The 23,115-nt window shown below is 45.0% G+C and overlaps 1 protein-coding gene across 10 annotated transcripts in view; it reads right to left on the reverse strand.

Annotated features, from left to right (window-relative positions):
• Nucleotides 1-23,115, reverse strand: part of EPB41L1 (erythrocyte membrane protein band 4.1 like 1) — a 170,942-nt gene that overhangs the window by 23,613 nt on the left and 124,214 nt on the right. For all 10 annotated transcript variants that reach the window (XM_082225765.1, XM_082225764.1, XM_082225760.1 and 7 more), the window contains 9 exons: nucleotides 16,193-16,297; nucleotides 16,050-16,092; nucleotides 14,866-14,941; nucleotides 13,438-13,656; nucleotides 13,141-13,228; nucleotides 10,786-10,938; nucleotides 9,621-9,718; nucleotides 3,432-3,607; nucleotides 252-400 (listed from right to left, as the gene is read on the reverse strand). In XM_082225765.1, coding sequence (XP_082081891.1) covers nucleotides 252-400; nucleotides 3,432-3,607; nucleotides 9,621-9,718; nucleotides 10,786-10,938; nucleotides 13,141-13,228; nucleotides 13,438-13,656; nucleotides 14,866-14,941; nucleotides 16,050-16,092; nucleotides 16,193-16,297 — 1,107 coding nt within the window. The remainder of the gene's footprint in view (nucleotides 1-251; nucleotides 401-3,431; nucleotides 3,608-9,620; nucleotides 9,719-10,785; nucleotides 10,939-13,140; nucleotides 13,229-13,437; nucleotides 13,657-14,865; nucleotides 14,942-16,049; nucleotides 16,093-16,192; nucleotides 16,298-23,115) is intronic.

Consider the following 23,115-nt stretch of genomic DNA (forward strand, 5'->3'; position numbering starts at 1 on the left):
CAAAGCTACCCTTGTGAAAGGGGTATGGAGCTGGGAGGGCTCACTAGAGATAGAAAAGGACCTATAAGCTCCATCCATTCGTGGGGTGGGGAACAGCTTGATTTGAAAAGCCCGATTCTGTATTGAGATGAAGGGAGCTTGCTCCTCACTTAATTCATCCCTTAATTCAAAGAGTAGGGGCCAGGGGGCAGATAGGGCAGAAACCTCCCTTCAGGGGCAGATCTCCCAAAGGCTCGATGTAGATTTTGTACCTTTAGCTCCTTGATTTTTGTTGGGGTGGTCACCTCTTCATCCTCGGTCTCGGACCGCGTTCTTCCTCCATACCTGCTGTCTTCGTCTCTCCTGTCTGACTCTGTTCCTCCATCGTGATTCTCGCTGACTGAAGCTGGGCGAGAGAATTCTGTGCAGAAAAGAGAGAGAAACGGAGGAGCCCTATTTTGTCCCATTGAGTCCAGCCAAAAGCAAGAGTAGATTTGTTCTGCACAGGCTACTGTACCTGCTTTTTAATTCTAGAAACAATGTAATCTCAATATTTAAAAAAGGTGCAGAGCTCCCCTTTCCCTTGGTGGGGGACATCCCACAGGCTCATGATCCAACACTGCCATAAAATCAGCTCTGGGATTCAAGCCTTATTTTGATCTTTGTTTACCTGAGATTCCTTGGGTCAAGTCCTTGACAACCCAAAAACATCACCACTCATCTGCATCGGGGCTGATCATCTCTTGCTTAGCACACTGTATAATAAGTGGCTTACTTTATGCTACATCTATAGAGGAACTATCCACCTAAAGTTTACGGCATGTTACACCCTGCAAGAGAACTTCACTAACACCATCAAAGTTGGCAAAAATGTACAGAACCAGGTCAAGCATTTGTTGGAGATGTAGAGAGGCAGAGGGTACAATGATACACATGTGGTGGAATTGTAGGAAAATAGGGGAATTTGGGGACATAATATATAATGAGCTCAAAAAGATGTTTAAAATCTCTTTTGGAAAAAACCCTGGAGCCTTTCTACTGGGTATAACAGGTATGGACATTCCCCAAAATATGAGGAAGATCTTCCTATATGCAACTGTGGCAGCAAGAATTTTAGTAGCCAGAAATTGGAAAGGAGATTCCATCCCGACCAAAGTGGATTGGCAGACAAAATTATTAGAATTTACAGAATTATCAAAGATGACAGGAAGAATTAGAAATAATACAGACCAAACGTTTATTAGAGAATGGGGTATTTACATAAAATATCTTAAAGAGCATTGTAAAAATGTGAATTCTCTGACAGGCTTAGAATGACCCCTGTAGAAACATAGAAAATCTTATAAAAATAGAAATATGGAAAAAGATTGGAATGATAACCAAAAGTGTGTTACATAAAAGAAACCTGGGACACTCGATGGTGTGACCGGAAGTCATAATAGAAGTTGTGTTGTAAGAAATTTATTTACTCTTTGCAATTTGTATATCCTTTGGTTTTTCGTTTGTTGACTTTTTTCTTTCTTTTTTTAAACTAATAAAGCAATTAAAAATAGAGGGTGCTATATATGGAAGGCAGAAGAGGAGGTATACCAACTGCTCTCCCATATTGTGGATCTATTCTTCAGGAATGCATCTGTCTCTGGTCAGCTCACTGCTTCTACATAGTGACTTATTATATATTAGCCCCATGTAGTAAGAATGCATTGCTAACCCCTTTGCTTAAAATTAATGGGGCAACTGCTTAACCAGTGTTGATCACTTTGCTATAGGTGTATGTGTGTGTGTGTGTGTGTGTATGTATGTGTATATATATATATATATATATATATATATATATATATATATATATATATATATATATATATATTTGCTTTCGTAGATTTTCACGGGTACAGGAATGCAGGTTTTGGTGTCTTCGGGTGTCTTCCCGTGTAAGAGTCGGGGTGTCTGGGCGACGTTTCGACGAGGTCTCACTCGTCATCTTCAGGCTGGTGCTTTCGGCTTCTTGCTACTGGAACAGAGCAGAGTCTGGTGTTTGAGACTCTGCTCTGTTCCAGCAACAAGAAGCCGAAAGCACCAGCTTGAAGATGACGAGTGAGACCTCATCGAAACGTCGCCCAGACACCCCGACTCTTACACGGGAAGACACCCGAAGACACCAAAACCTGCATATATATATATATATATATATATATATATATATATATATATATATATAGCTAGCAAGTGCAGTAAGCACAGTTGAAAAGTGCTGTTCTTCAAATCTTGCTACTAACTTCCCAAAATCTTAAATGGAGCTCCTGTCACCCACTTTTTTAGGAGCTTCTGGGTTTACAACAGTGTAGGGGGACAATGCAACATGGCAGAAACGTGGCAAACAAGACCACTCAATTGTTGTAGTTCCTCATCCTCTAGGGCACAGAATTCCCTTTCTAGGGCAGTTTTTCACTTTCGCTCTCTGCTTCTCTGTTTCTTCAAGAAGAGAAGCTGAGTTGCCTTGGGGAACATAATATTTCTAACAACACATGAAGAAAAACCTCTCCAGCATTCACAAAAACCCTCCGATATCTCATGTCCAGAAGTTGCAGGTGGCAGCTCAGGTAAACTGAAAGGGCTAATGAAGAGAAGAAGAAGAGTTTGGATTTGATATCCCGCTTTATCACTACCCGAAGGAGTCTCAAAGCGGCTAACATTCTCCTTTCCCTTCCTCCCCCACAACAAACACTCTGTGAGATGAGTGAGGCTGAGAGACTTCAGAGAAGTGTGACTAGCCCAAGGTCACCCAGCAGCTGCATGTGTAGGAGCGGGGAATCAAACCTGGTTCACCAGATTACGAGTCCACCGCTCTTAACCACTACACCACACTGGCTCTCCTATGGAATCTTTTGCTTCTTCTTTGCTGAATCCCTATGTTAAACAAGTCCTAAAGTAGGGAAATTCAGCCCCCCAGAACAAATGAGCTTGGTGGTTTAGACCACAGAGCCACCTGCTCCCTTTACCTACCTTCTTAAGTTCTTAACATGATACAGCCCTATGAGTCATGCTGTTGTGCATGTGTGTGCATCTGTATGTACATATGACTATTTTTTTCTGCTATAGCAAACAGCTTTTTGCACATTTGAAAGAAAATTTTCCTTAAAAGCAATGGTCCCCAGACTAAGGGCCACCAATACTTTTCTCTTTGTTTAGGTGCCACTGATAAGCATAATCTCCTCCATGGAAGCCAAAATCCTTGCCCCATTTTGGGAAGCCTGGCAACCCACCCAAGGGATTCCTATGAGCCATTGTTGGAAAAAACTGTTCTTGAGCCCAACATAGCAAGGAATAATAAACTTGCCCCGCTAGCCCACAACCACCCATCACCCCAGTTGATGGCCCCATCCTTTAAACATTAGCCTTCCCATGCCCACCAGTGAACCAATCTCCCTCCCCCTCCCCAATTTGGGGCATACCTCCATCGAGGCTGCGAGACATGGTGTACCGTTTGCTGGAGGAGCGCTCGAAGTAAGGGGCAGGACGATCGATCAGGGCGCTGGCCTGTCGCGTTTGAGCCTGTGTTCGCCCACTGTAGCGGAACTTAGAGCCCATGACTAGGAAGCCCTTTGGGGGAGGCTCCGGGGACACTAACCTGCAGAAGGGGGGGAGGAGGGAAAACATTGTAATGGATTAGTAGCCCACTCAGCAATAGGATGCAAAGTACCAGCTCTGATACAAAGGGAAAGCAGGCAGCAGTGGCAACATCTCAAAGTTTGCAGATTTTATGCTGTGAACTGCCCCGAGATCTTTGGATGAAGGGAGGTATACAAGTTCAATAAATATAAATAAAATGTTATGTTTCATTATGATATTATGATCAAATATGTTTAGCCAGAGGTAGCTTACAATCAGCCTCAAGGTTGTGAGTTGCACTGTCTGTCATACAGGGTTCTGAGCATGGAAATCTAATGTCAAGTAATTGTTTACTTAATCACTCTTTCCAGGGCAAGTACTATTAGATGAAATTTGTGGCTTCATGTGCAGACATCATGCATGCACCCCCCCCCCCACCAAAAATGTTCAAGGTTCTCATCCAGTTAACAGATTAAAAGGTAAAGGGACCCCTGACCATTAGGTCCAGTAGCGGACGACTCTGGGGTTGCGGCGCTCATCTCGCTTTATTGGCCGAGGGAGCCAGCATACAGCTTCCAGGTCATGTGGCCAGCATGACTAAGCCGCTTCTGGCGAACCAGAGCAGTGCATGGAAATGCTGTTTACCTTCCCGCTGGAGCAGTACCTATTTATCTACTTGCACTTTGATGTGCTTTCAAACTGCTGGGTTGGCAAGAGCAAGGACCAAGAAACGGGAGCTCACCCCATTGCAGGGATTTGAACCGCCAACCTTCTGATCAGCAAGCCCTAGGCTCTGTGGTTTAACCCACAGCGCCACCCGTTTCCCTAGCCAACAGATGACCATTCATCAATAAACAGTGATTCTTACTTGCCAGAACAACCTTCTGCAAGTTATTAATGTAGCTATGCTCTCCTTCCAATCATGGTTTAATCGGACTTTGATGCCCTAATTTTGAAGAAAGACCATTTTACTTGCCCTGCTGATGCAGCAAGTGAGTTTGATCTGAAGGTCCCTTGACTGTGACAATCTGAAACTTTGATGTATCTGTGTTCTGTGCTGCCTTGCTAAACAGGTTGATTTATTCTACACATTAAGCAGAGTTGAGTGATAGATTTCTGGACTGTGCCCCATGACACAGGGAAAGGTTGCATTTATTTAATGTCCCTGCATGTCAAAGGCTCCCTATTTTATAATAAACCAACATGTTCGAGAGTATGCAACATTAAACATTTCTCTTGGATGTGCAAGTTTTATGAGTTCCCTTTCCTGCAGTTGGAACTGCTACAGTCCAGAATTCTACCCCATTAGATTGACAAGTCCTTCTGTGTAACGTGTAGAATGGCTCTTACGTCTCAAGGCAAGGCAGCTATGCTATCTCAGTTTCCTAGATCTCCACTACTCATTTGAAACTATGTGCTTCCCCGCCTGAAACATCTCTTGTACCTTCCACTCCACAGAAACTGTTTGCAATGTCCACTTGCTCACACACACACACACAACTATACATAAAAGAGTTGTTTGGATTTGCAACCTTTTCATGGCGCTACAAAACACAAATGTGTTTTGGGATCTGCAATGAGATCCCCTGCAATGGGATCACCCTTGATATGCATGCAAATATGTGTAATGGGTATGAGTTACTCATGCGTAAACTGGTGCTTTTCCTGGTTAATTTGCCTTGTTAAACCTTTCTGACTGCACAGCCCCTTCTCATCGTGGCTGCCTCAGTCACTGGCAGAATCCGTCAGTGGGCGTTTCTTGAACCTCTTCCAACATAAAAGTTGTTTGACACCCAGTCTCCTCCTCCTCTCACTGCACGGGAGTCTTCTGCACAGGGAAGGCGTGGGTAGCGGAGGACCTGGGCTCTCCTCACTGATGTCCAGTGAAGAGTCCTGGAGCCCTCTCTCCACTTCCCCCGTCTGCCCCCCTTTATCCCTGGTGTTGCGCTGATTGGCTTCCCCCTCTACTGAGCTGTTTCTCCCCCTGCTGCTGGGTCCTTCGCCAGCATCATCTGGGAGCCTCCCCTTCGCCTCTCCCTCTGATGTCAGTTCCCTGACATATGTTTACGGGGAAAGTAACATTAAAAAAAAATGCCTATTGAAAAAGAAATGCGACTACATTTTGGAACAAACGCTAGCATATTCCTGCAAAATGTGCCTGTAGCAAGCCAAACATCCGGGTCTTATTTTAATATGATGTTTCATTTAGTAATTGCATCTGAATGTCACCCCTCCTTGAAGGAGTTCACAATACTGAGGGATATCCCATTGGGTGTTGTTAACCGGTCTGAAGGTCAATCATAGACTTGTAGGGCTGGAAGGTACCCCAAGGGACATCCAATCCAAATCCATGCAATGCAGAAAACTCAGTTAAAGCGTCCATGATAGATGGGCATCCAACCTCTGCAAAACAGAGAGCTTTGTAACCAGGTAGCTCTACGTGGGGCTACCTTTGAAGGTGACCCGGAAACTACAACTAATCCAGAATGAGGCAGCTAGTCTAGGAGTAGCCACCAAGACCATATAACACTGGTCCTGAAAGACCTACATTGGCTCCCAGAACGTTTCCAAGCACAACTCAAAGTGTTGGTGCCTTTAAAGCCCTAAACGGCCTCAGCCCAGTATAACTGAAGGAGCGTCTCCACCCTCATCATTCAGCCTGGGCACTGAGGTCCTCCTCCAAGGGTCTTCTGGCAGTTTCCTCACTGCGAGAAGCGAGGTTACAGGGAACCAGGCAGAGGGTCTTCTCAGTAGTGGCGCCCACCCTGTGGAACGCCCACCCATCAGATGTCAAGGAAATAAACAACTATCTGACTTTCACGTTCAGAAGACATCTGAAGGCAGCCCTGTTTAGGGAAGTTTTTAATGTTTGATGTTTTATTCAATTTTTAATCTGTTTGGAGCTGCCCAAAGTGGCTGGGGAAACCCAACCGGATGGGTGGAGTATAAATGATGATGATGATGATAATAATAATAGTAATAATTTGAATCCTACTTGGAACTTTCAATCCAAGCCCAGCACTCAATCCAGCACCACACTGGCTTTTTTATATATAAAATGGTTATGTATATGGCATATGAATTGAATAATCCATTATCACCTTTCTAGCCTACCTGAATGTCACAATTCTTCTGGTTTGGTGAACGAGCCAGCTGAAGAGCACTACATGAAGCTCTCTGGGACACTTGGTTTTTCTAACCTTAACTAAATTTTTAAAACATTCTGCCTGCCAACGCCTAAGATGTTCCCCATCATTTAGGATTAACTAAATCAGTACAATCTGTAGAAAGTTAACCCGTGACGAAGAAGAGCTTCCAAGCCAACTCTCTCTTCCATGAGTTCCCCGAGGGCTTCCCTGGGATGTTAATGGCTGGAGTGCCAGGTGAGGCAAGGAGCAAAGGCCAGAACTATGCACAGGTCTTATGCTGGAACATGTGTTCGTTTAGTGTGCAGCCATCTGCTGACGCAGCTCTTTGGGGAAAGATGTATTTGCACTGTGGTAAATATATCCAGTTCCTAGGCTATGTTATTATGGCAACATCTGCTTCCAAACATCTGTTATTCTATTAGTGTGAATAAAGGATTGGTAGGAAGACCTCAATGATTATTTATTTATTTATTTATGGGGGGGTAGTTTTAAGAACTTTAAAACCATCCTGCACTGCAAGGGGTTGGACTAGTTGACCCTTGGATCCCTTCCACCTCAATTCTATGACTGTGACTATGGCAGGCCCACGTGCAGCAGAGGCGGGGATACAGAGACAACATCAGTGCGGAAAAGAACACGCCTACCCCTGCTCTGCAAACACAGAAAAACTTAAGTGTGTATTTTGTGTGTGTGATGGTTCTCCACTTCAAACTTTAGTCCACTTGCCCCAGCCCTTGCCTGGAAGAGGAGAAACAAACCTATCGTGTTCAAGGCCTGGAAGGCACACCCAACTGGGTTCACTAAACTCCCCCTCCAATAGAGTCCATTTCATAAGACTGGAAACAGAAAGCCATCTGCATACAGTGACGTCTCAAGTCAGGGTGTCATTAGACTGCTCTTCACTAATGCTCAAGGTTTTTCCCCAGTCACACTCCTGATGCCTTATCATGTCCCCAGTTCCCATTTCTCCTGTCTCGAGTTTTGCCCAATGGTCTTATTGATTCTAGTTGACTTTATGACTCTGCCTCTTGATTGTGGCTTGGATTAATGGCCCTTGCCAGCTGCAGACTGAAGCCCTGCACTTGCATCTTCGCCAAATCCTCGCGTAAGCTGAATTCTGACACGGTGTCACTTCCCTGTATTGCTTTGTTATCAGCTAGATGCACGGACAGTTTATCCCCTGAAGCTCTCTAGTGCTCTTTCTCATGTGCTCTCCCACCCCACCTTGAAAGAAGAGGAAGTTTTGGCTTTGTGGATGTGCCCAATTTCGGAAGATTGTGAGGAGCACCGTATGCAATTGACGGACTCCTTGCATTACGTGGAAGCCACACAATGTGACAAAGAAACCCACAGTTGGCTCTACTTGCTTTGTGTTGCCATCTGAACAAACAAACCTTCTAAATGCATCTAGGGATGTTCTGCCAGCTGCTCTGCAGTGAATGTTAAAGGGGAAAAGGATGTCACAGGAAATGTACAGGGTAAGCGATCTGGGACTATGTCTTGATGTATAAAACATTGGCCTGTCAGGATAGGAAATGTTTCAGAGGCAGACAAGTAGAAAACCTGCAAAGTGTGTGGCCAGGAGCGGGGAAAGGTTGCCTCAAAGCCTTTGCTCCTTTAATAGAGCTCAAATGCCCCTGGCAAATGTCCCATCCATTGGAGATGGAGTAACGGATGTGTATGGACAGCTGCCTAAGAAACAGTAGCTTACAGAGTCATAACCAGTTCTGTTAGTCTCAAACAGTAAAGGCAGATCTGCATACATTTTCTTTTGCCAACCATAAGTAACTGTCAGGGCCCTGAAACACACTTCTGCCTACTAAATATCCTGGTTGGCCCATGCCTGGCATAGCCTACTCATTTCCCAGATCATCCTACTGAGCAGAACTCTGAAAGTCTCCCTTTAACAGTGGGTGTTGAGATTATCAAGATGCTGAATTGAGCACCAGATACACAATTCTGCCCATGACGTGCACATTCAACAGCTCAGATTGTAGTGATCTACTTATCTGAGCTGTGTTAATACTGAAGAAAGGAATGCAAACCATGCCATATATCAATTTCCACAAGCAGCACATGAAACCCATTCCTGTGAGTGGGAATTTATGACCGGAGATACTGCATGCATCTCTCCTTCACACGCAAATGAAGCACAATGCACTCCTATGAGCTGTTAAAAGTTCATAGCAGCAACAGAATGTGACATATGAATTGACTCTTAGAATATTTACTGAAAAGATACAGATGAACAGCATCTCATTGGACAGGTAAAATTCATGACCTCTCCCTTCTTGATTCATAGCTAGGGCTAGAATAAAAATGCACGCAAACTCAGAGGGCCTGGGTGAAACCATACTCTGGGAACTAGCAACACCAAGTCAGTAAAATAATTTTTGCCTTCAAGAGAATTCTAAACCTAGTTGATGTCTTACAGAACACAGAACACACAAAGCTCATTTCTCCCTCTATCTTGCCCTACCCTGTAAACTGTCTCAGCTACCAGTATGCTTCATATTCTACAGCTGGAAACAAGATCACTGTTCCCTCTGTCAGGTAATAAGGCAACACCATCCATGCTGTAAGATACAAGGCTGAGGTTTTCTTTTTTAATAGAACAGAGACTCATATCTGGGAATCCTCAAATTACCACTCCACGGTAAAGATCATATCTGGCAGGGACTCTGTTCTACAGGTTGCTTCCTGCTCAAAAACATATTTAGACTTCCAGGTGGGTGGCAATATATCTTTATCTGAATTTATTTTCACAACAACCCTGTCAAATAGGCTAGACTGAGCGAGAAAGGATCCCTAAACCTTTCAATCTTATCTGTAGCACCTCCTTATAGAGGACAAAGCCTTCATGATCCCCCCCCCCAGTCTCACCTGAAGAACGTGTGGTGCTCAATGCAAACTTTCCAGAGTCTCTTGGCTGAGCGGTGGTTGGGCAGCTTGAAGCCAATAGTACTCTCAAACTGCTCATACTGAAATTGCAGGGAACAAAGAACAGACATTATGACCAAGAATCAAGTCAGGCCTTACCAACCCCCCTGAGGGAATGATGGACAGAGAGGGAGGGAGGAAGGTAGTTGCCAGCAAAGATGAAATCAAGGTCTGCTCCAGTTGAACAGTCAGTTTCCTGTTTTCCCACCAGGGTCAAGTTACATCAACCGTCAGCTTCTGCTCCATTGAGGCTGGTGGTTGGGTTCAGTTTTTGAACATGTGGTTCTTGATGTAATTTGGCCACTCTAAAAACAGGATGCTGGGCCTTTGGTCTGATCCAACTGGACTTTTCTCATGTTCTTAAAACAGATCTTTCCAACTCCAGAATCCACAAACTCAGTTGTGAGTGGGACTGCCCTTCCCACCCCCACCCCCCGGTTGCTCCTGCTATGGACACCCAGCAAAAAAAAAATCCCTTTCTTTTCTCTGGGTTCTCTGTGAACTGCAGAAAACTCAAAGGATGGGTGGTTGGAGTTTTTCACTGTGCCAGGCATGAGAGACGAAGAAAGGTCCCTGATTGCACAAGATGTTCTAACAACATTCCAAGGGCATGTGTTTAAAAATGGCCAGCAGACTTTTCCTTTTCAACATAGGGTAAGACTGGAGACATAGAGTGCATGTGGAAATGGGCTCTGGGGCACAGTTTGCATGGCCAACACTGCTTCCCATCCACAGACCCAGTGTTCACATGTTCGGGCAAATGTGAGCAAAGAAACTGAGAGACGGAATCTTCCCATCTGGCACTCGGCTTCAAATAAAACAGAAATAGTGAGCATGCTTCTCATTCTCCTGCTTCTCCAAAGTTTGTTTCAAAGTGAAATATATATCCCTTCTTTGGTAGAGGACTCAAGAGAGGGGACAAATCAGTGGCAACCAGAAATAATTGTTGGCCATTATGTCAATGCCAAATCTATGGACCTGCTGAACACTCATTACCCAGATGAGGAAACTCGTGTTTCTAATGTTCAGCTTCTCCCCAGGAATTGACTGTCTGCTAAAGAGTGAACTTTTTTCTTTCTTTTGGACAGGGGACACTTTGGACACTTACCTCACCAGGTCGAATTTTGATGTAGAAATTACTCCGCTTGTATGAAATCTTGAGGATCTTGGGCCAGGCAAAACGGTTTATTCTCAGCCTGTCCCTATAAATGAGAAGGCCATTGGCACAAACACCTAGCATGATGTCAATGCCTTCTGAATCCTGCATAAGAGCCAAAGCAGAAAACAAGTGACAGAAAGAAAGAGAGGTGTTAGCACATACAAAAACCCATCAGTGCAAAGTCAGGTATTCAGAGCAAATCCTCAAACCCTGCTGGTAATTGCCAAGGTATTATTTTAAACCGGTCAAGGATGTGAAAGCAGGGAAGGAGCAAGGGCAGGTTAACACACCACCCTCCTAAATTCCAAGTGGGTCACTTGTCTGCCTTTATCTCCATCTAACTCATATAGACGGGACATGGGTGGCACTGTGGTCTAAACCACAGAGCCTAGGGCTTGCTGATCAGAAGGTCGGTGGTTCGAATCCCCGCAACGGGGTGAGCTCCCGTTGCTCGGTCCCTGCTCCTGCTCACCTAGCAGTTTGAAAGCACGTCAAAGTGCAAGTAGATAAATAGGTACCACTCCGGTGGGAAGGTAAATGGCGTTTCCATGCACTGCTCTGGTTTGCCAGAAGCAGCTTAGTCATGCTGGCCACATGACCTAGAAGCTGTATGCCAGCTCCCTCGGCCAATAAAGCAAGATGAGCGCCGAAATCCCAGAGTCGTCCGTGACTGGACCTAATGGTCAGGGGTCCCTTTACCTTTAACTCATATAGAAACAATTTCAGAACTTGAAAGAGGTTATCTGACCAGCCACAACTTTAGGAATATGGTCTCTACTGGTAAGCCACACCTCCAGTTCCAACTCCAGACAAAGGAGATCTTCCTAGTTTAGGCCTGAGAAAAGGGCATTACTAGGGGGAACATCATGGAATGCCGTTCTTCTTGGAAAGATCATCAGGAATTTTGCTTTAGGAAAAAGGGCGCACTAAGAGTGCATGGCATTGCATGTCTTCTGTCATTCTCTATGCTTGCAAAAACAGGCTGCAGCATAGCGTTGCTACTTCTTTTCCCCAGGCTAATGTTCCCCAAGCAGGCAAAAGTTGACTGCCTAAGTATTTAAGACATAACAGCAGGGGATGCTTCACTGGTGAAAAGGACTGCAGTGACTGAGGCACCACGGCCAAGGTTTAAAGGTGTATTCCCCATTAGGGGATTCTTGTGGGGAGCATATTGCACTAATCTCATAAAATGCGCTTCCTGATCCTGGGAAAGGTCCTGGCCAGCAGCACAAGCCTGCCAACAGCATTTGCTTGCAACATCTATTTATTACAAAGGGGGTGGGGGTGTTGGAAGCATCCTCCCATGTGTTCTAACCCATAGACAATTTTGACGCTAGGGGACAGCAGAGTGCTGTTCAGACTGCTACCAGGAAACCAGCAGGCTCCCAGAGTTGTGGGTCATGATTTAGAGAGCTGTTGTAATCAGAGGGATCAGATATGTGGCCCGAAATTCAGTGCCCTCCGTCTTCTCGAGGCTCCTCCGCCTCTTTGAGCACACCAGGAAGTTTGCTAGAGAGCAGGCAGGTGAGATTTTTCTGCATTCAATTAGCTCTGGCTTTTAAGGGATTAACTTCACCGCATCAAATTGGGTTGCTGCTTGTAAAGCATGAAACTGTTCTAGCTGAAGAGGCCAAAACTTGCTGTCCTAGCAGCCAGATCATGCATGGATATGGAAGAAGAGAAAAGTTGTGAAGGTAAGAAATACAGGAAACAGAGACAGGAGAACAGAAAAAATGGATGGAATTTTAACTGTGTTAGGAGAAAGGAGAAAACATGTAGGAAACTACAGGTAGACGACTACTAAATAGGCATGTGTGTGGACCACTGAATAGGTGTGTGTGTGTGTGTGTGTGTGTGTGTGTGTACCAAGAATCTTGTTGTGTGCTTTTCCTTAAAAAAAAAAACACACACACACAACCTGCAAAAACTATGGAGTAATCAGCTTCCATGGAATAAAATCTCCACCTTCCACTTGTTACAGAAAAGGTCCCATGATATGGCCGCATGGTACCTTAAAGTTTTGGTTTTTTGTTTTTGTTTTTAAAGACAGCTCCAATCTTAAACATTTGACAGTTTGTATTAATCTGCGTCATCAAGATGTTTTCTGATAGGAAAAAAAAAATGATGGCAGTGCCTCATCTTATTATTAGATGAGTCCTAGGAAAATTCGCACCACTAAACTGATGCATCCTGTGCGCTGGTGCAAAGTTTGGCCAGGGGTGAAGAGATGCTGCGGCAATTTCTTCAGGGCATGCAACCCAACCCATTCTGAGGGCATCTTCACACACTACAGGTCTGCCGTACCTTGGCATGATGCAGGTCAACTCCATACATGGAAAGCTTCTTGGCATTCTCAAGGAAGTGAATTTCTGCCTCTCCAGGTGTCATGCCCCTTTGAAAGGAAAGGGAGAAACGGCAGAAGTGTAAACCATCAGCTCCTGACAGCTGGGCAAAACGCTGGTATTTCCTTCACTGGGCTTTTACAAGACAGGGGCAGAAAGAAATAGATTGCACAGTGCTATCTGCTCCCAAACCACTGTCAGAAAACCCGTTTTCCAGGTCTTGCTTGTTCTCAGTACAGAAGGACAGAAACATACTCACCGGTAAGTCTTATGCAGCTCCATGATACGCTCTTCCAGCTCCCTAGTTTGATTTGGAGCAAAACGAAGCTCACCAACATAATTGCCCACATGCTCCTCGACGTCATAATCTCCCAGTTCAGCTTGCACAGCATAGGAGCCCAGTAATGCATGCGTAACGAAGGAACATGGGAGGCGCCCACTGATGATGTCTGCTCGGAGCTGCAGGCACAGGTAGTATCTAGGGTGGGGAGGGAGTCAAGCAGTTGGGACAGCCGTGAGAAAAGCAAGCAGGAAATCAGGAACTTCCTTGCAGTCATTTAATAAGGGGTGGGCCATGTTTACTTCTTAATACAGCAAGCCATTTGCTAGTCACCAAGCCAAACACAGCCCGCCATAAAATGGCCTATTGGGGCATGGGTGGCTAATCTGAAGCCCTCCAGGTATCACTGAGCTACAACTCCCATTGGCCCCCTGCCAACACTGGCAGCAGCAGGGAATGCTGAGTTAGCTGCTCCTGAACTATAGGGTTTTCAGATCTCATAATTTTGTTGTTGTCTGGGATTGCAGTCATAACTTTTAATCTGAAGGCATTTAATACCTGGAAAGCCTCTAGGTGCAGAAGAGGTATCTGGCCCACCAGGCCAGGCACAGCTTGATGAACATCCAGTTTATTAGTAGTCCAAAACATCTGGAGGGCACCAGCTTGGGGAAGGCTGCCTAAAATCAATTCCTTCCTTCCAGAAGAAGATATCAGGTTGCATCCTTCCAGTGGCCAGTGTAAGCAGTGGGGATGGAAGCTGAGAAACGCTTGTGCTATTCCGTTGCTTTTGATTTTGGAGGCAGGTCCTAGGACCTTTAAAGCCCTAAACGGCCTAGGTCCAGTATACCTGAAGGGGCGTCTCCACCCCCACCGTTCAGCCTGGACACTGAGGTCCACCTCTTAGGGCCTTCTGGCAGTTCCCTCACTGCGAGAAGTGAAGCTACAGGGAACCAGGCAGAGGGCCTTCTCGGTAGTGGAACCCACCCTGTAGAAGGCCCTCCCATCAGATGTCAAGGAAATAAACAACTGTCTGACTTTTAGAAGACATCTGAAGGCAGCCCTGTTTAGGGACGTTTTTAATGTTTGATGTTTTATTGTGCTTTTAATATTCTGTTGGGAGCCGCCCAGAGTGGCTGGAGAAAACCATCCAGATGGGTGGGGATATAAATTTTATTTATTTATTTATTTATTTATTTATTTATTTATTTATTTTTGCTGCTGCTGCTGCTGCTGTTGTTATATAGGACCATTCTCCAGTAGTGATCACCTCTCTCAGTCATCACCAGCGGAAGTCAGCTTGATGTCAAAATGAGTGGCAGCGGTGGGTGGTTGAGGCTTGGGGTGTGTGTGTGTGTTCAGCTCAACACATTCCATTGCTTAAGAGGGGAATATGTAGCTTTGACTCACCTCGTGATGTCCTCTGTGAGCTGGGCAGGGTCTGGTGGGTAAAACTTGACGGTGAAGGCAAAGTTCCAGGGGCCACCTATGTAACGGAGAGATGGAGAAACGGGAAAATATGATGGAGTAGACATACTCAGCTGAGGTATCCTTTCCTTTCCTTCGTCTCTCACACTTACACTCATCTCCGATTCCCGCTTCCATGACTCCGACCGCCTCACGCTGCCTCCCGCCCTGCTATGCAAGGAAACTATTAATGTGCCTCAAAAAAGACAAACTCCTCAGAATCAGCAGGGATCTCTGCTTGACTGGATGTACACGGCTGAGGCACATGGCAGGGTGCGCTTGCCTGCTAAGACCTGCGACCCAGCAGAACAGCCTTCGCCACACAAGAGAGGCTACAACTTGCTGTTGCCATGGAAACAGGCTCCTGTCTCCCAGAGGGCCTGCTGTTTGGGAAAGACCTCCTGCGGTATCCGTGCAAACCGCTTGTGCAGCAAGACTACCCAATATCTTGCTATTCAAGAAGCCAACTCCCAACGGAGAGCTTTCTCCTCCCTGTAAAATGAAAGGAGCACGGGAGCCAATATGACCAAGGGCCTATGACCTATCACCACTCTTTCCTGCCTTTCTACATCAGGGCAGAGTGCGCTGCTTGCTTTACCTCAGCCTACCCCCAACCCGCAGCCATGGCCATGATGGCTGGGGCTGGTGCGAGTTGCAGTCCAAAAGGAACCAGGTTACAAAAGTGAATGTCCCCCACTGCTTGGTGCTCCTATCATATAATGTATTTTATACAATCATGAAGTTCTTCACTGCACTCCTTTCTTTCAATGATAGTTTGCAGTTACTATTATTTCCACTCTGCAAAGATTGGTCAGTAACAATACTACTGTATTGGTATAGGCACACAGCACTCTAGGCATAGTATAACACTTCATACAGGTGTCAGTGGCAACTGGAACACTGGAGAATGTTAGATCCTTAAGGCCTTATTCTCCCTCAAGCCTCTATTCTTCTCAAGTCAGTTCCTTTTCATGCTTGGAAAATATTTTGAATACAACAATCAAGTTGCTTACTAATGGCATCTCATGGACAAGGGGAGAATTTCTGCTCATCTATGTTACCATAGAGGCCCAGTTAGAAAACGGAGGAAGCCATTGAGTACACGGGCTTCCAGCTACATTACTCACTGCGAATCTGTTTCTTTATTTCCTTGGATGGATCCAACCAGTTCTGAAATGGAAAGAGAGAGCACATAAGAGGAAGTCTTATTTAATCACAGCTTCTTGAATAGACACAGCACAGGCCTCTATCAGGGCCACCCAAAACATACCTTCTGACTATCTGAGTCGCAGAATGTAAGTCCAAAATAATCCTTCTCCAGGAGGTTGAGGTGCTCACAGACTAGGTCAAAGAGCACCTGCCCCCGGGCATGTTTCTGCAAGACAAATAAATATAGAAAGAGTAAGAACTAAGAGCACACCTAGAAGCTATTGTCTTCTTTACAATGCCTGCTAGGTAGGACAGAAGCAAAATTGTGGCTTCTTTCCTTGTTCATGCAGTCAAACACAATCATTCCTTCTTCATGGGCATGTAAGAAGCACTTTCTGATCCTGTAGATGCTGCTAAACCCACAAAACTATGAGTGGCAGGGTAGAATGTTAGGCATCTTCAGGTGCTGTTGGACTACAACTCCCATGATCCTTGATCATCGGCCATGCTGGCTAGGGCTGAAGGGAGTTGGAATCCAAAAACTGGAAGCCAACAAGCTCCCCAACACCACTACTGATGCAAGGAAATGACTTAAGGAAGGCCAGAGTTATATTTAAGCGGCAACCCTAAACAGAGTTGCTAGGGAGTAAGTCACACTGAACTGAGAGGGGCCATGGGTGCATGGGTGTGGGTGAGTGAGTATGCAACATTTGTTACAGGTAAGTAGCATTTTCCCTAGGTTAGAAAAATGAAAGAAAACAACACAATGTACTTCCTGACCAAGGGAAAGACCCACGCAGCAACATGGCAACTGCACAAATGGAAAAAGGCAGCACATGCAGATGTAAGAACAAATTACTGTTATTTTCTAACCCTTATAACTGGGAGGGGTGGCGGTTAATGATACGCCAAGGTAACTTCTTATCAAGTTGACAAGAGTGGCTATGGAGCTTGCAACATTCAAACAGCTGGTCCTGACGCAACAAGCGGACATAAAGGTCCGGGTATAGCAAACGTTATTGGGAAAAGATATCGGAAAGTTGCAAGTTTTGAGGAAAATTTGGGAACAAGACATCCAGAAGATCAAAGACTCAGAGTGGAATGAAGTTTGGGGGAGGAAGCAGTTAACAATGACCTCTGCCCAAGTAAAGGAAATTGAGTTAAAAGCAGTATCTTGTTGACATTATACTCTTGCATCAGTAAGAACCTGTCTCCAATTTGCTGACATTGCAGAGCACGCCAGGGAACATGTGGGAATGCCCTTGTGCGGCAAATTTCTAGGGGAAATTAACACTACTACTAAACAATTAATATGAATACTCTTGCGAACTACCTTGTATCTATTTGCACCCTGGCTTTGCTAAACCTTTGGGATGCACCAAACAAAAAATATTACAAGGATATTCAAACTTTTGTCGTTGTTTAAAATGGCCACTTTCCCCCTCTTAGTATCCATCCATCCATCCTTTACTCAAACTTCTGCTGTTGTTTAAAATTGCCATTTCCTTCTCATCCCGACTTTACTTTTGTCATAGTTTTAATCACTCACTTCTCCCCTCTCAGTGTGCCTCCCTTCTTCCTCCAATTGCATGGCCACGTGTGTGTGTGTGTGTGTGTGTGTGTGTGTGTGTGCTTTCACACTCACTCTCATCTGAGTTGTATCCAAAATAAGCAGGTGCTGGTAATTTTGTTGCACAGTAGGATGTGTGATCTGTTTTGCAACAAGTTTTTTCAATTGTTGCATTGGATTCTTCAGTTGCACAATATTTAAACACCTATCTGTTAGTGTAAGGGACGCGGGTGGCACTGTGGGTTAAACCACAGAGCCTAGGACTTGCCGATCAGAACGTCGGTGGTTCGAATCCCCGCAATGGGGTGAACTCCCGTTGCTCGGTCCCTGCTCCTGCCAACCTAGCAGTTCGAAAGCGCATCAAAGTGCAAGTAGATAAACAGGTACCGCTCCGGCGGGAAGGTAAACGGCGTTTCCGTGCACTGCTCTGGTTCGCCAGAAGCAGCTTAGTCATGCTGGCCACATGACCCGGAAGCTGTATGCCGGCTCCCTCGGTCAATAAAGCGAGATGAGCGCCGCAACCCCAGAGTCAGTCACGACTGGACCTAATGGTCAGGGGTCCCTTTTTCTTTACCTATCTGTAAGTGTAAGAGTCCTCATACCAGGGTACAGAGAACTTTGAATACAGCCCTCTGCTTTCAAAAATAAAGAATAATAAATGATAGGCTTGTTATCCTCATGAAGATTTCTCCAGAGTCTTCCCAATGACATGGAGATGAAAATACTCTTGATAATAGTGACAATAGCACCACAACTTAAGAGCCAGATCCTAAGACTTGATATGCCAGCACTTAGATTTGTAAAATGAGGAGCAACAGCTATACAAGCAAGAGGCAATAAATGCCAACAGAAACCTTTTTAAATTAAGCAATTAACTTTCTTCCCCACAAAATCACTTCATTGTATGGAGAGACTCCTCATTAACCTGGCACAGCAAAAGGCAGTGAATCAATATAGGCATTTAACATGGGCTTTTTCCAGTCTTCTTATTTTAATTGAAAGCAGGTTCAGGAGATCAGCTTTCCTGAGTGACAGCCTGCACTGTACAACTAAACAACAATGAATGGGGGAGGCACCAATAATGTGTTTGGTAGAAGATAATAAAATGCTGGTTTCTAAGCTGCTTGCAGGAGGAAGAACATTGATCAAGAAACTGCCAGATTTTTCATACTTATTTGCTGTCGGATCAGAAAGCCTCTCTACTAAACTAATCTTTCTCTCCTGTTGCTGTGATTATGTCCGCCATTTCCTCCAGCCCCAGAACTGGTCCTTCCATCATGCTTTGGATGCATCTCAAGATTCTAGTCCTTAGATTAAAAGCTCTCTGCCTGTCAACCCCATACCATATAACTTCCTCACTGCTGCTTATATTCCTTCCTGCTGTTGTTCATTTCTTCTCCTTTCAGTCTCTGTTTGTATGCACCCTATGCTAGAATACCCACCACTACCCACATATCTACGAATTTCCATGCTAATTTCCACAACAAAGCTTCTTCTAAATCTAAACCATCTGAGCCTCACCTTGCCTGATTCTCCATTGTCTTTTGCAACTCTCATCAGATGACACATTCCGGATGCCTAACTCTAATCCTAAGAAAAATCACACTCACCTAAAGTAGACAATAAACTGTATGGGAATAGAGCAAGCTGCCTGTTATTAATGGCCCATCTAAACGGGGCCTTCTCCAGATTTACTTGGAGATGGCAGGGATAGGGATGCGCAAGAAATGCGCTTTTGTTTACATTTTAATGAGAAACTAACTAATTCACACGCCTCTAACCAATACATGATCAGAAACACAGCTATTCTTTGAAATTCACACTTATCCAAACTTCACAATGCAGTGCTTTAACCCAAACGATGTGTACAAAGATGCATTCTTTTAGGGAAAACTGCTTGGAAAAATGTGTGCATTTGTCAATTCTGCATACAATATATATATATTTATTGGAAGAATAAAATGTGAGCAAGTAAAAAAAAAATGTGAGCAAGTCTTTCATGAGGATTTTATTAATACTACAAAAATCACAAATCACTGCAGAAATGTGGGGTACTGAATGTAAGACTGGAAAAAAATGAAAAACTGAGAGCACCAAAATTGACAGATTTGCTCATCTCTAGCCAAGGACTGAACCTGGAACCTCCGGTTTGCAAAGCTTGTGCTTTACTAATTCCTAAGGAATGTCAAGGGTGTGCATTTATTTGGGGTCCTGAGTTGGTAAGCTAGGAAAAACAGAATGACAGAGATTTCTGCATGTTCTTCTATGGACAAATAACAGCCACAGTCTTCACAGGATGACTAATTCCATGAGCCCTTTTATGCCTTTGAAAAAGCCCACCTTTTTAGCTTTGAAAGTTCTTAGGATAATCTATTTTCATCCACCACCCCCTCCCCCTCCCCATTTTTGGCTGCTTAGGAGAACTTTCATCTCTGTAACAATCAGTCGCTTTGCACTCAGTAAAAACTCACTCTTGAATCTCACTGTTGGGAGTTGTCAGCTAAAGAGCTGGGCTGCAGGAGTGCCAGAGATCAAAGCAACAGACCGTCTCTGATCCTTTTCACCTCCTCTCAGTCCTTTATTTCACTTTATTTATTTAGCCCATCCCTCATTCTGATTCCCCACACTCCCAAATTATTCAGATCAGCTTCCAAGGTGCATTAGATAAATGATTGATGAAAACAATCAATAGATCATAACGTCTAGGAACAAAACCAGTTTCATCATTATTTTGGTCTGTTTAAACCAGGGGTGTGAAACTTTCCAGACCCCACTGGTTGAGGGCCTTATACTGTACACTCAGGGGTAACATGTCAGGGGACAATATCCGGGGCCAAAGCCAAATGTGGGCAAAAGGATTTAACACCATCTTCTGAAAACCAGGTAACAATGAATTCTGGTGAGTCTCATTAGGGGGGAAGTTTTAGAATGCAGGGCCCATTACTGAAAATGCCCTTAGTATGTCCCTGTCAGTTGTCTCTATTCCAGAGATTCTCCAGGATTTCGACAGAATCACTTGCCAAGGTGACAGGAAACTCCCCAAGAGCCATTAGGAAACCACCCAGCTCCATCCTACTCCTGGGAAGACCATCCTAATCAACTCCTCATCCCTGCAATGGCTCTGAGTTCCAGTGACCCAACAAATGAACTATTCTTCCACTCTAATATCACTACCATCCAGAGTGAGCCCTGCAGCATGGGAAGGGCCAGGTATCCTGAGACAGACCCATGATTGTCATGGTGAACATGAACTTCTGAGCCACATCTGTGACAGGGGATCCTCAGAGTGAATGCTAAATTCCCCCACCAGCAAAACAAGCCGGGGGACTCCTGCACCAAACACAAGACCACCCCACCTAGCTCAGGGAGACTGTTAAGGAGTGTGATGGGCAGTAAAACCAACAGAATCCCTGTTCTGTCCCAGGCACCCAACTTTATGTACACACACACACTTGAATCCATCAGACTATGGGAGAGGGCAACCGGTCAGGGGTATGCAGTCATAGTAGCCCATTGCAACTCAGGAAGACAGTCTGCCAATACATACAGGGCCCGGCCTGTTTAGAGATTTAAAAGTCATAGCTAGCACAAAGAATTGGGTATGGAAGTACAAACAAGACCTAATCCCAAGTTTACTAGCCACTCAGTAAATGCCACCACCAATCAAAGTCTACTTTATTTAGTCTCCAGCAAGCTACCTGCCTATTAGCCAGATTATAATGATTGCATCTCCCAAGATTTTGTAAAAGAAAGGAACAGGAACTGTCCCCTTGCCAGAGAGAGAGAGAGAGAGAGAGAGAGAGAGAGAGAGAGATGCATTTAATGCACTTTGGTCCTCGTTATGGGTTCCCTGCAGGCATCTGATTGGCCACTGTGAAAATAGGAAGCTGGACGAGATAGGCCCATTGGCCTGATCCACCAGGCACTTCTTATGATCTCCTGCAGAGAGGATTGCACAGCACAAAGGCTGGAACTAGTCAAGGTAAAAGCTGTGTGGTGTCCTTTCCCATCAATCTGGGAGGGCCTTGGCCAACTTTGGCTGGCTGGAGGTCCCGCCTTGTTTGTAGAAGCCTGCATACATTATAGCAGCAGCACAGGGCTGCCTTAAATAGCTCCATGTGGCAGCTGTTAAGTAACCCATTTCTATGCACAATGCATATAGCTAATTTCGTCTGTATATGCACACACTCCCCCAGTTTGCATTGTTGTGGAGGAAAAAACCCAACCCATCTGCACACAAAGTGGAAAGAAAAACATTCAGTTCTTGGTTCCCCCTAAAAAGGCCAGCACAAAAAGACAACTCAGCACAAATATACTATGAACCAGGGGTTGCCAACCTTTTTGGACCTCAGGGTACATCGGGAAATCTAAGAAACTAATTGGCAACATAAAATATCCATTTCACAGAAGAGTAACTGCCTATGTTCAGAGTCCTCCCCCACTCCCCAAGAAATGCTTACACCACGATCTCAAATACAGTGGTGCCCCGCAAGACGAATGCCTCGCAAGACGGAAAACTCGCTAGACGAAAGAGTTTTCCGTTTTGGAGGTGCTTCGCAAAACGAATTTCCTATGGGCTTGCTTCGCAAGACGACAATGTCTTGCGAGTTCCTGCTGGTTTTTTCCCCCTTTCCCCCCCTTTTTCTAAGTGGCTAAGCTGCTTATCAGCTGATCCGATCAGCAGATAAGCCGCTAAAAGCCGCTAAAAGCCGCTAATAGCGCTAATCCGCTAATCCTTCAATGGGCTTGCTTCGCAAGACGAAAAAACCGCTAGACGAAGAGAATCACAGAACGGATTCTTTTCGTCTTGCGAGGCACCACTGTACAGTGCAGACAAACAAAACCAGGAACCTTCCAAAAAGAGAGGCAACCTTTCCCAGCCAACCCCCCAAAATTGGGAGAGGCAAAGGTCCTTAGTGGGTACCAAGGAGATACCTGTGGATGCCATGGTGCCCATGGGCACCACACTGGGGACCCAAACTATGGACGTATCACAATCCCATCAACCTCCAGCACTAAAAGTTGTAGAAAAGTAGTGGGTCTTCAAATGTCTCTTTAAAAATGCAAAGGGACTGATCTTCCATAACACTAAGTTTTGAAATCGTACTAGATATACCTGCCCAGCTTATACATCCCTTGTGTTCCTTCATCCTCCACCTCTCTCTCTCTTTTGCACACACATTTCCCCCTCTGTCTTCTGCGCATGCTTTTCTCCACTGCCACTTCCATCCAACTAAAGCCAGCCAGGCTCTCCAGATTCCATGGACTTCTGTCCCAACTCTTCCTTTTTATAGCAATACCAGTAGGAAACTGAACCCTTAAGCTTTGACTGTTTGCTGACTGTTTACCAGCTGTTCCCTCCTGCTCCACCTCCTACCAGTTTTTGAACCAGTATGTCTTCGGACTTCCAACTCTGTATGGCAAACCTAATTTTTACAGTGATCATATTATAGACAACTGGGGTCTGGATGCGT

The sequence above is a fragment of the Podarcis vaucheri genome, assembly GCF_965113315.1.
Source record: "Podarcis vaucheri genome assembly, chromosome: 6".
Lineage (NCBI taxonomy): Eukaryota > Metazoa > Chordata > Lepidosauria > Squamata > Lacertidae > Podarcis > Podarcis vaucheri.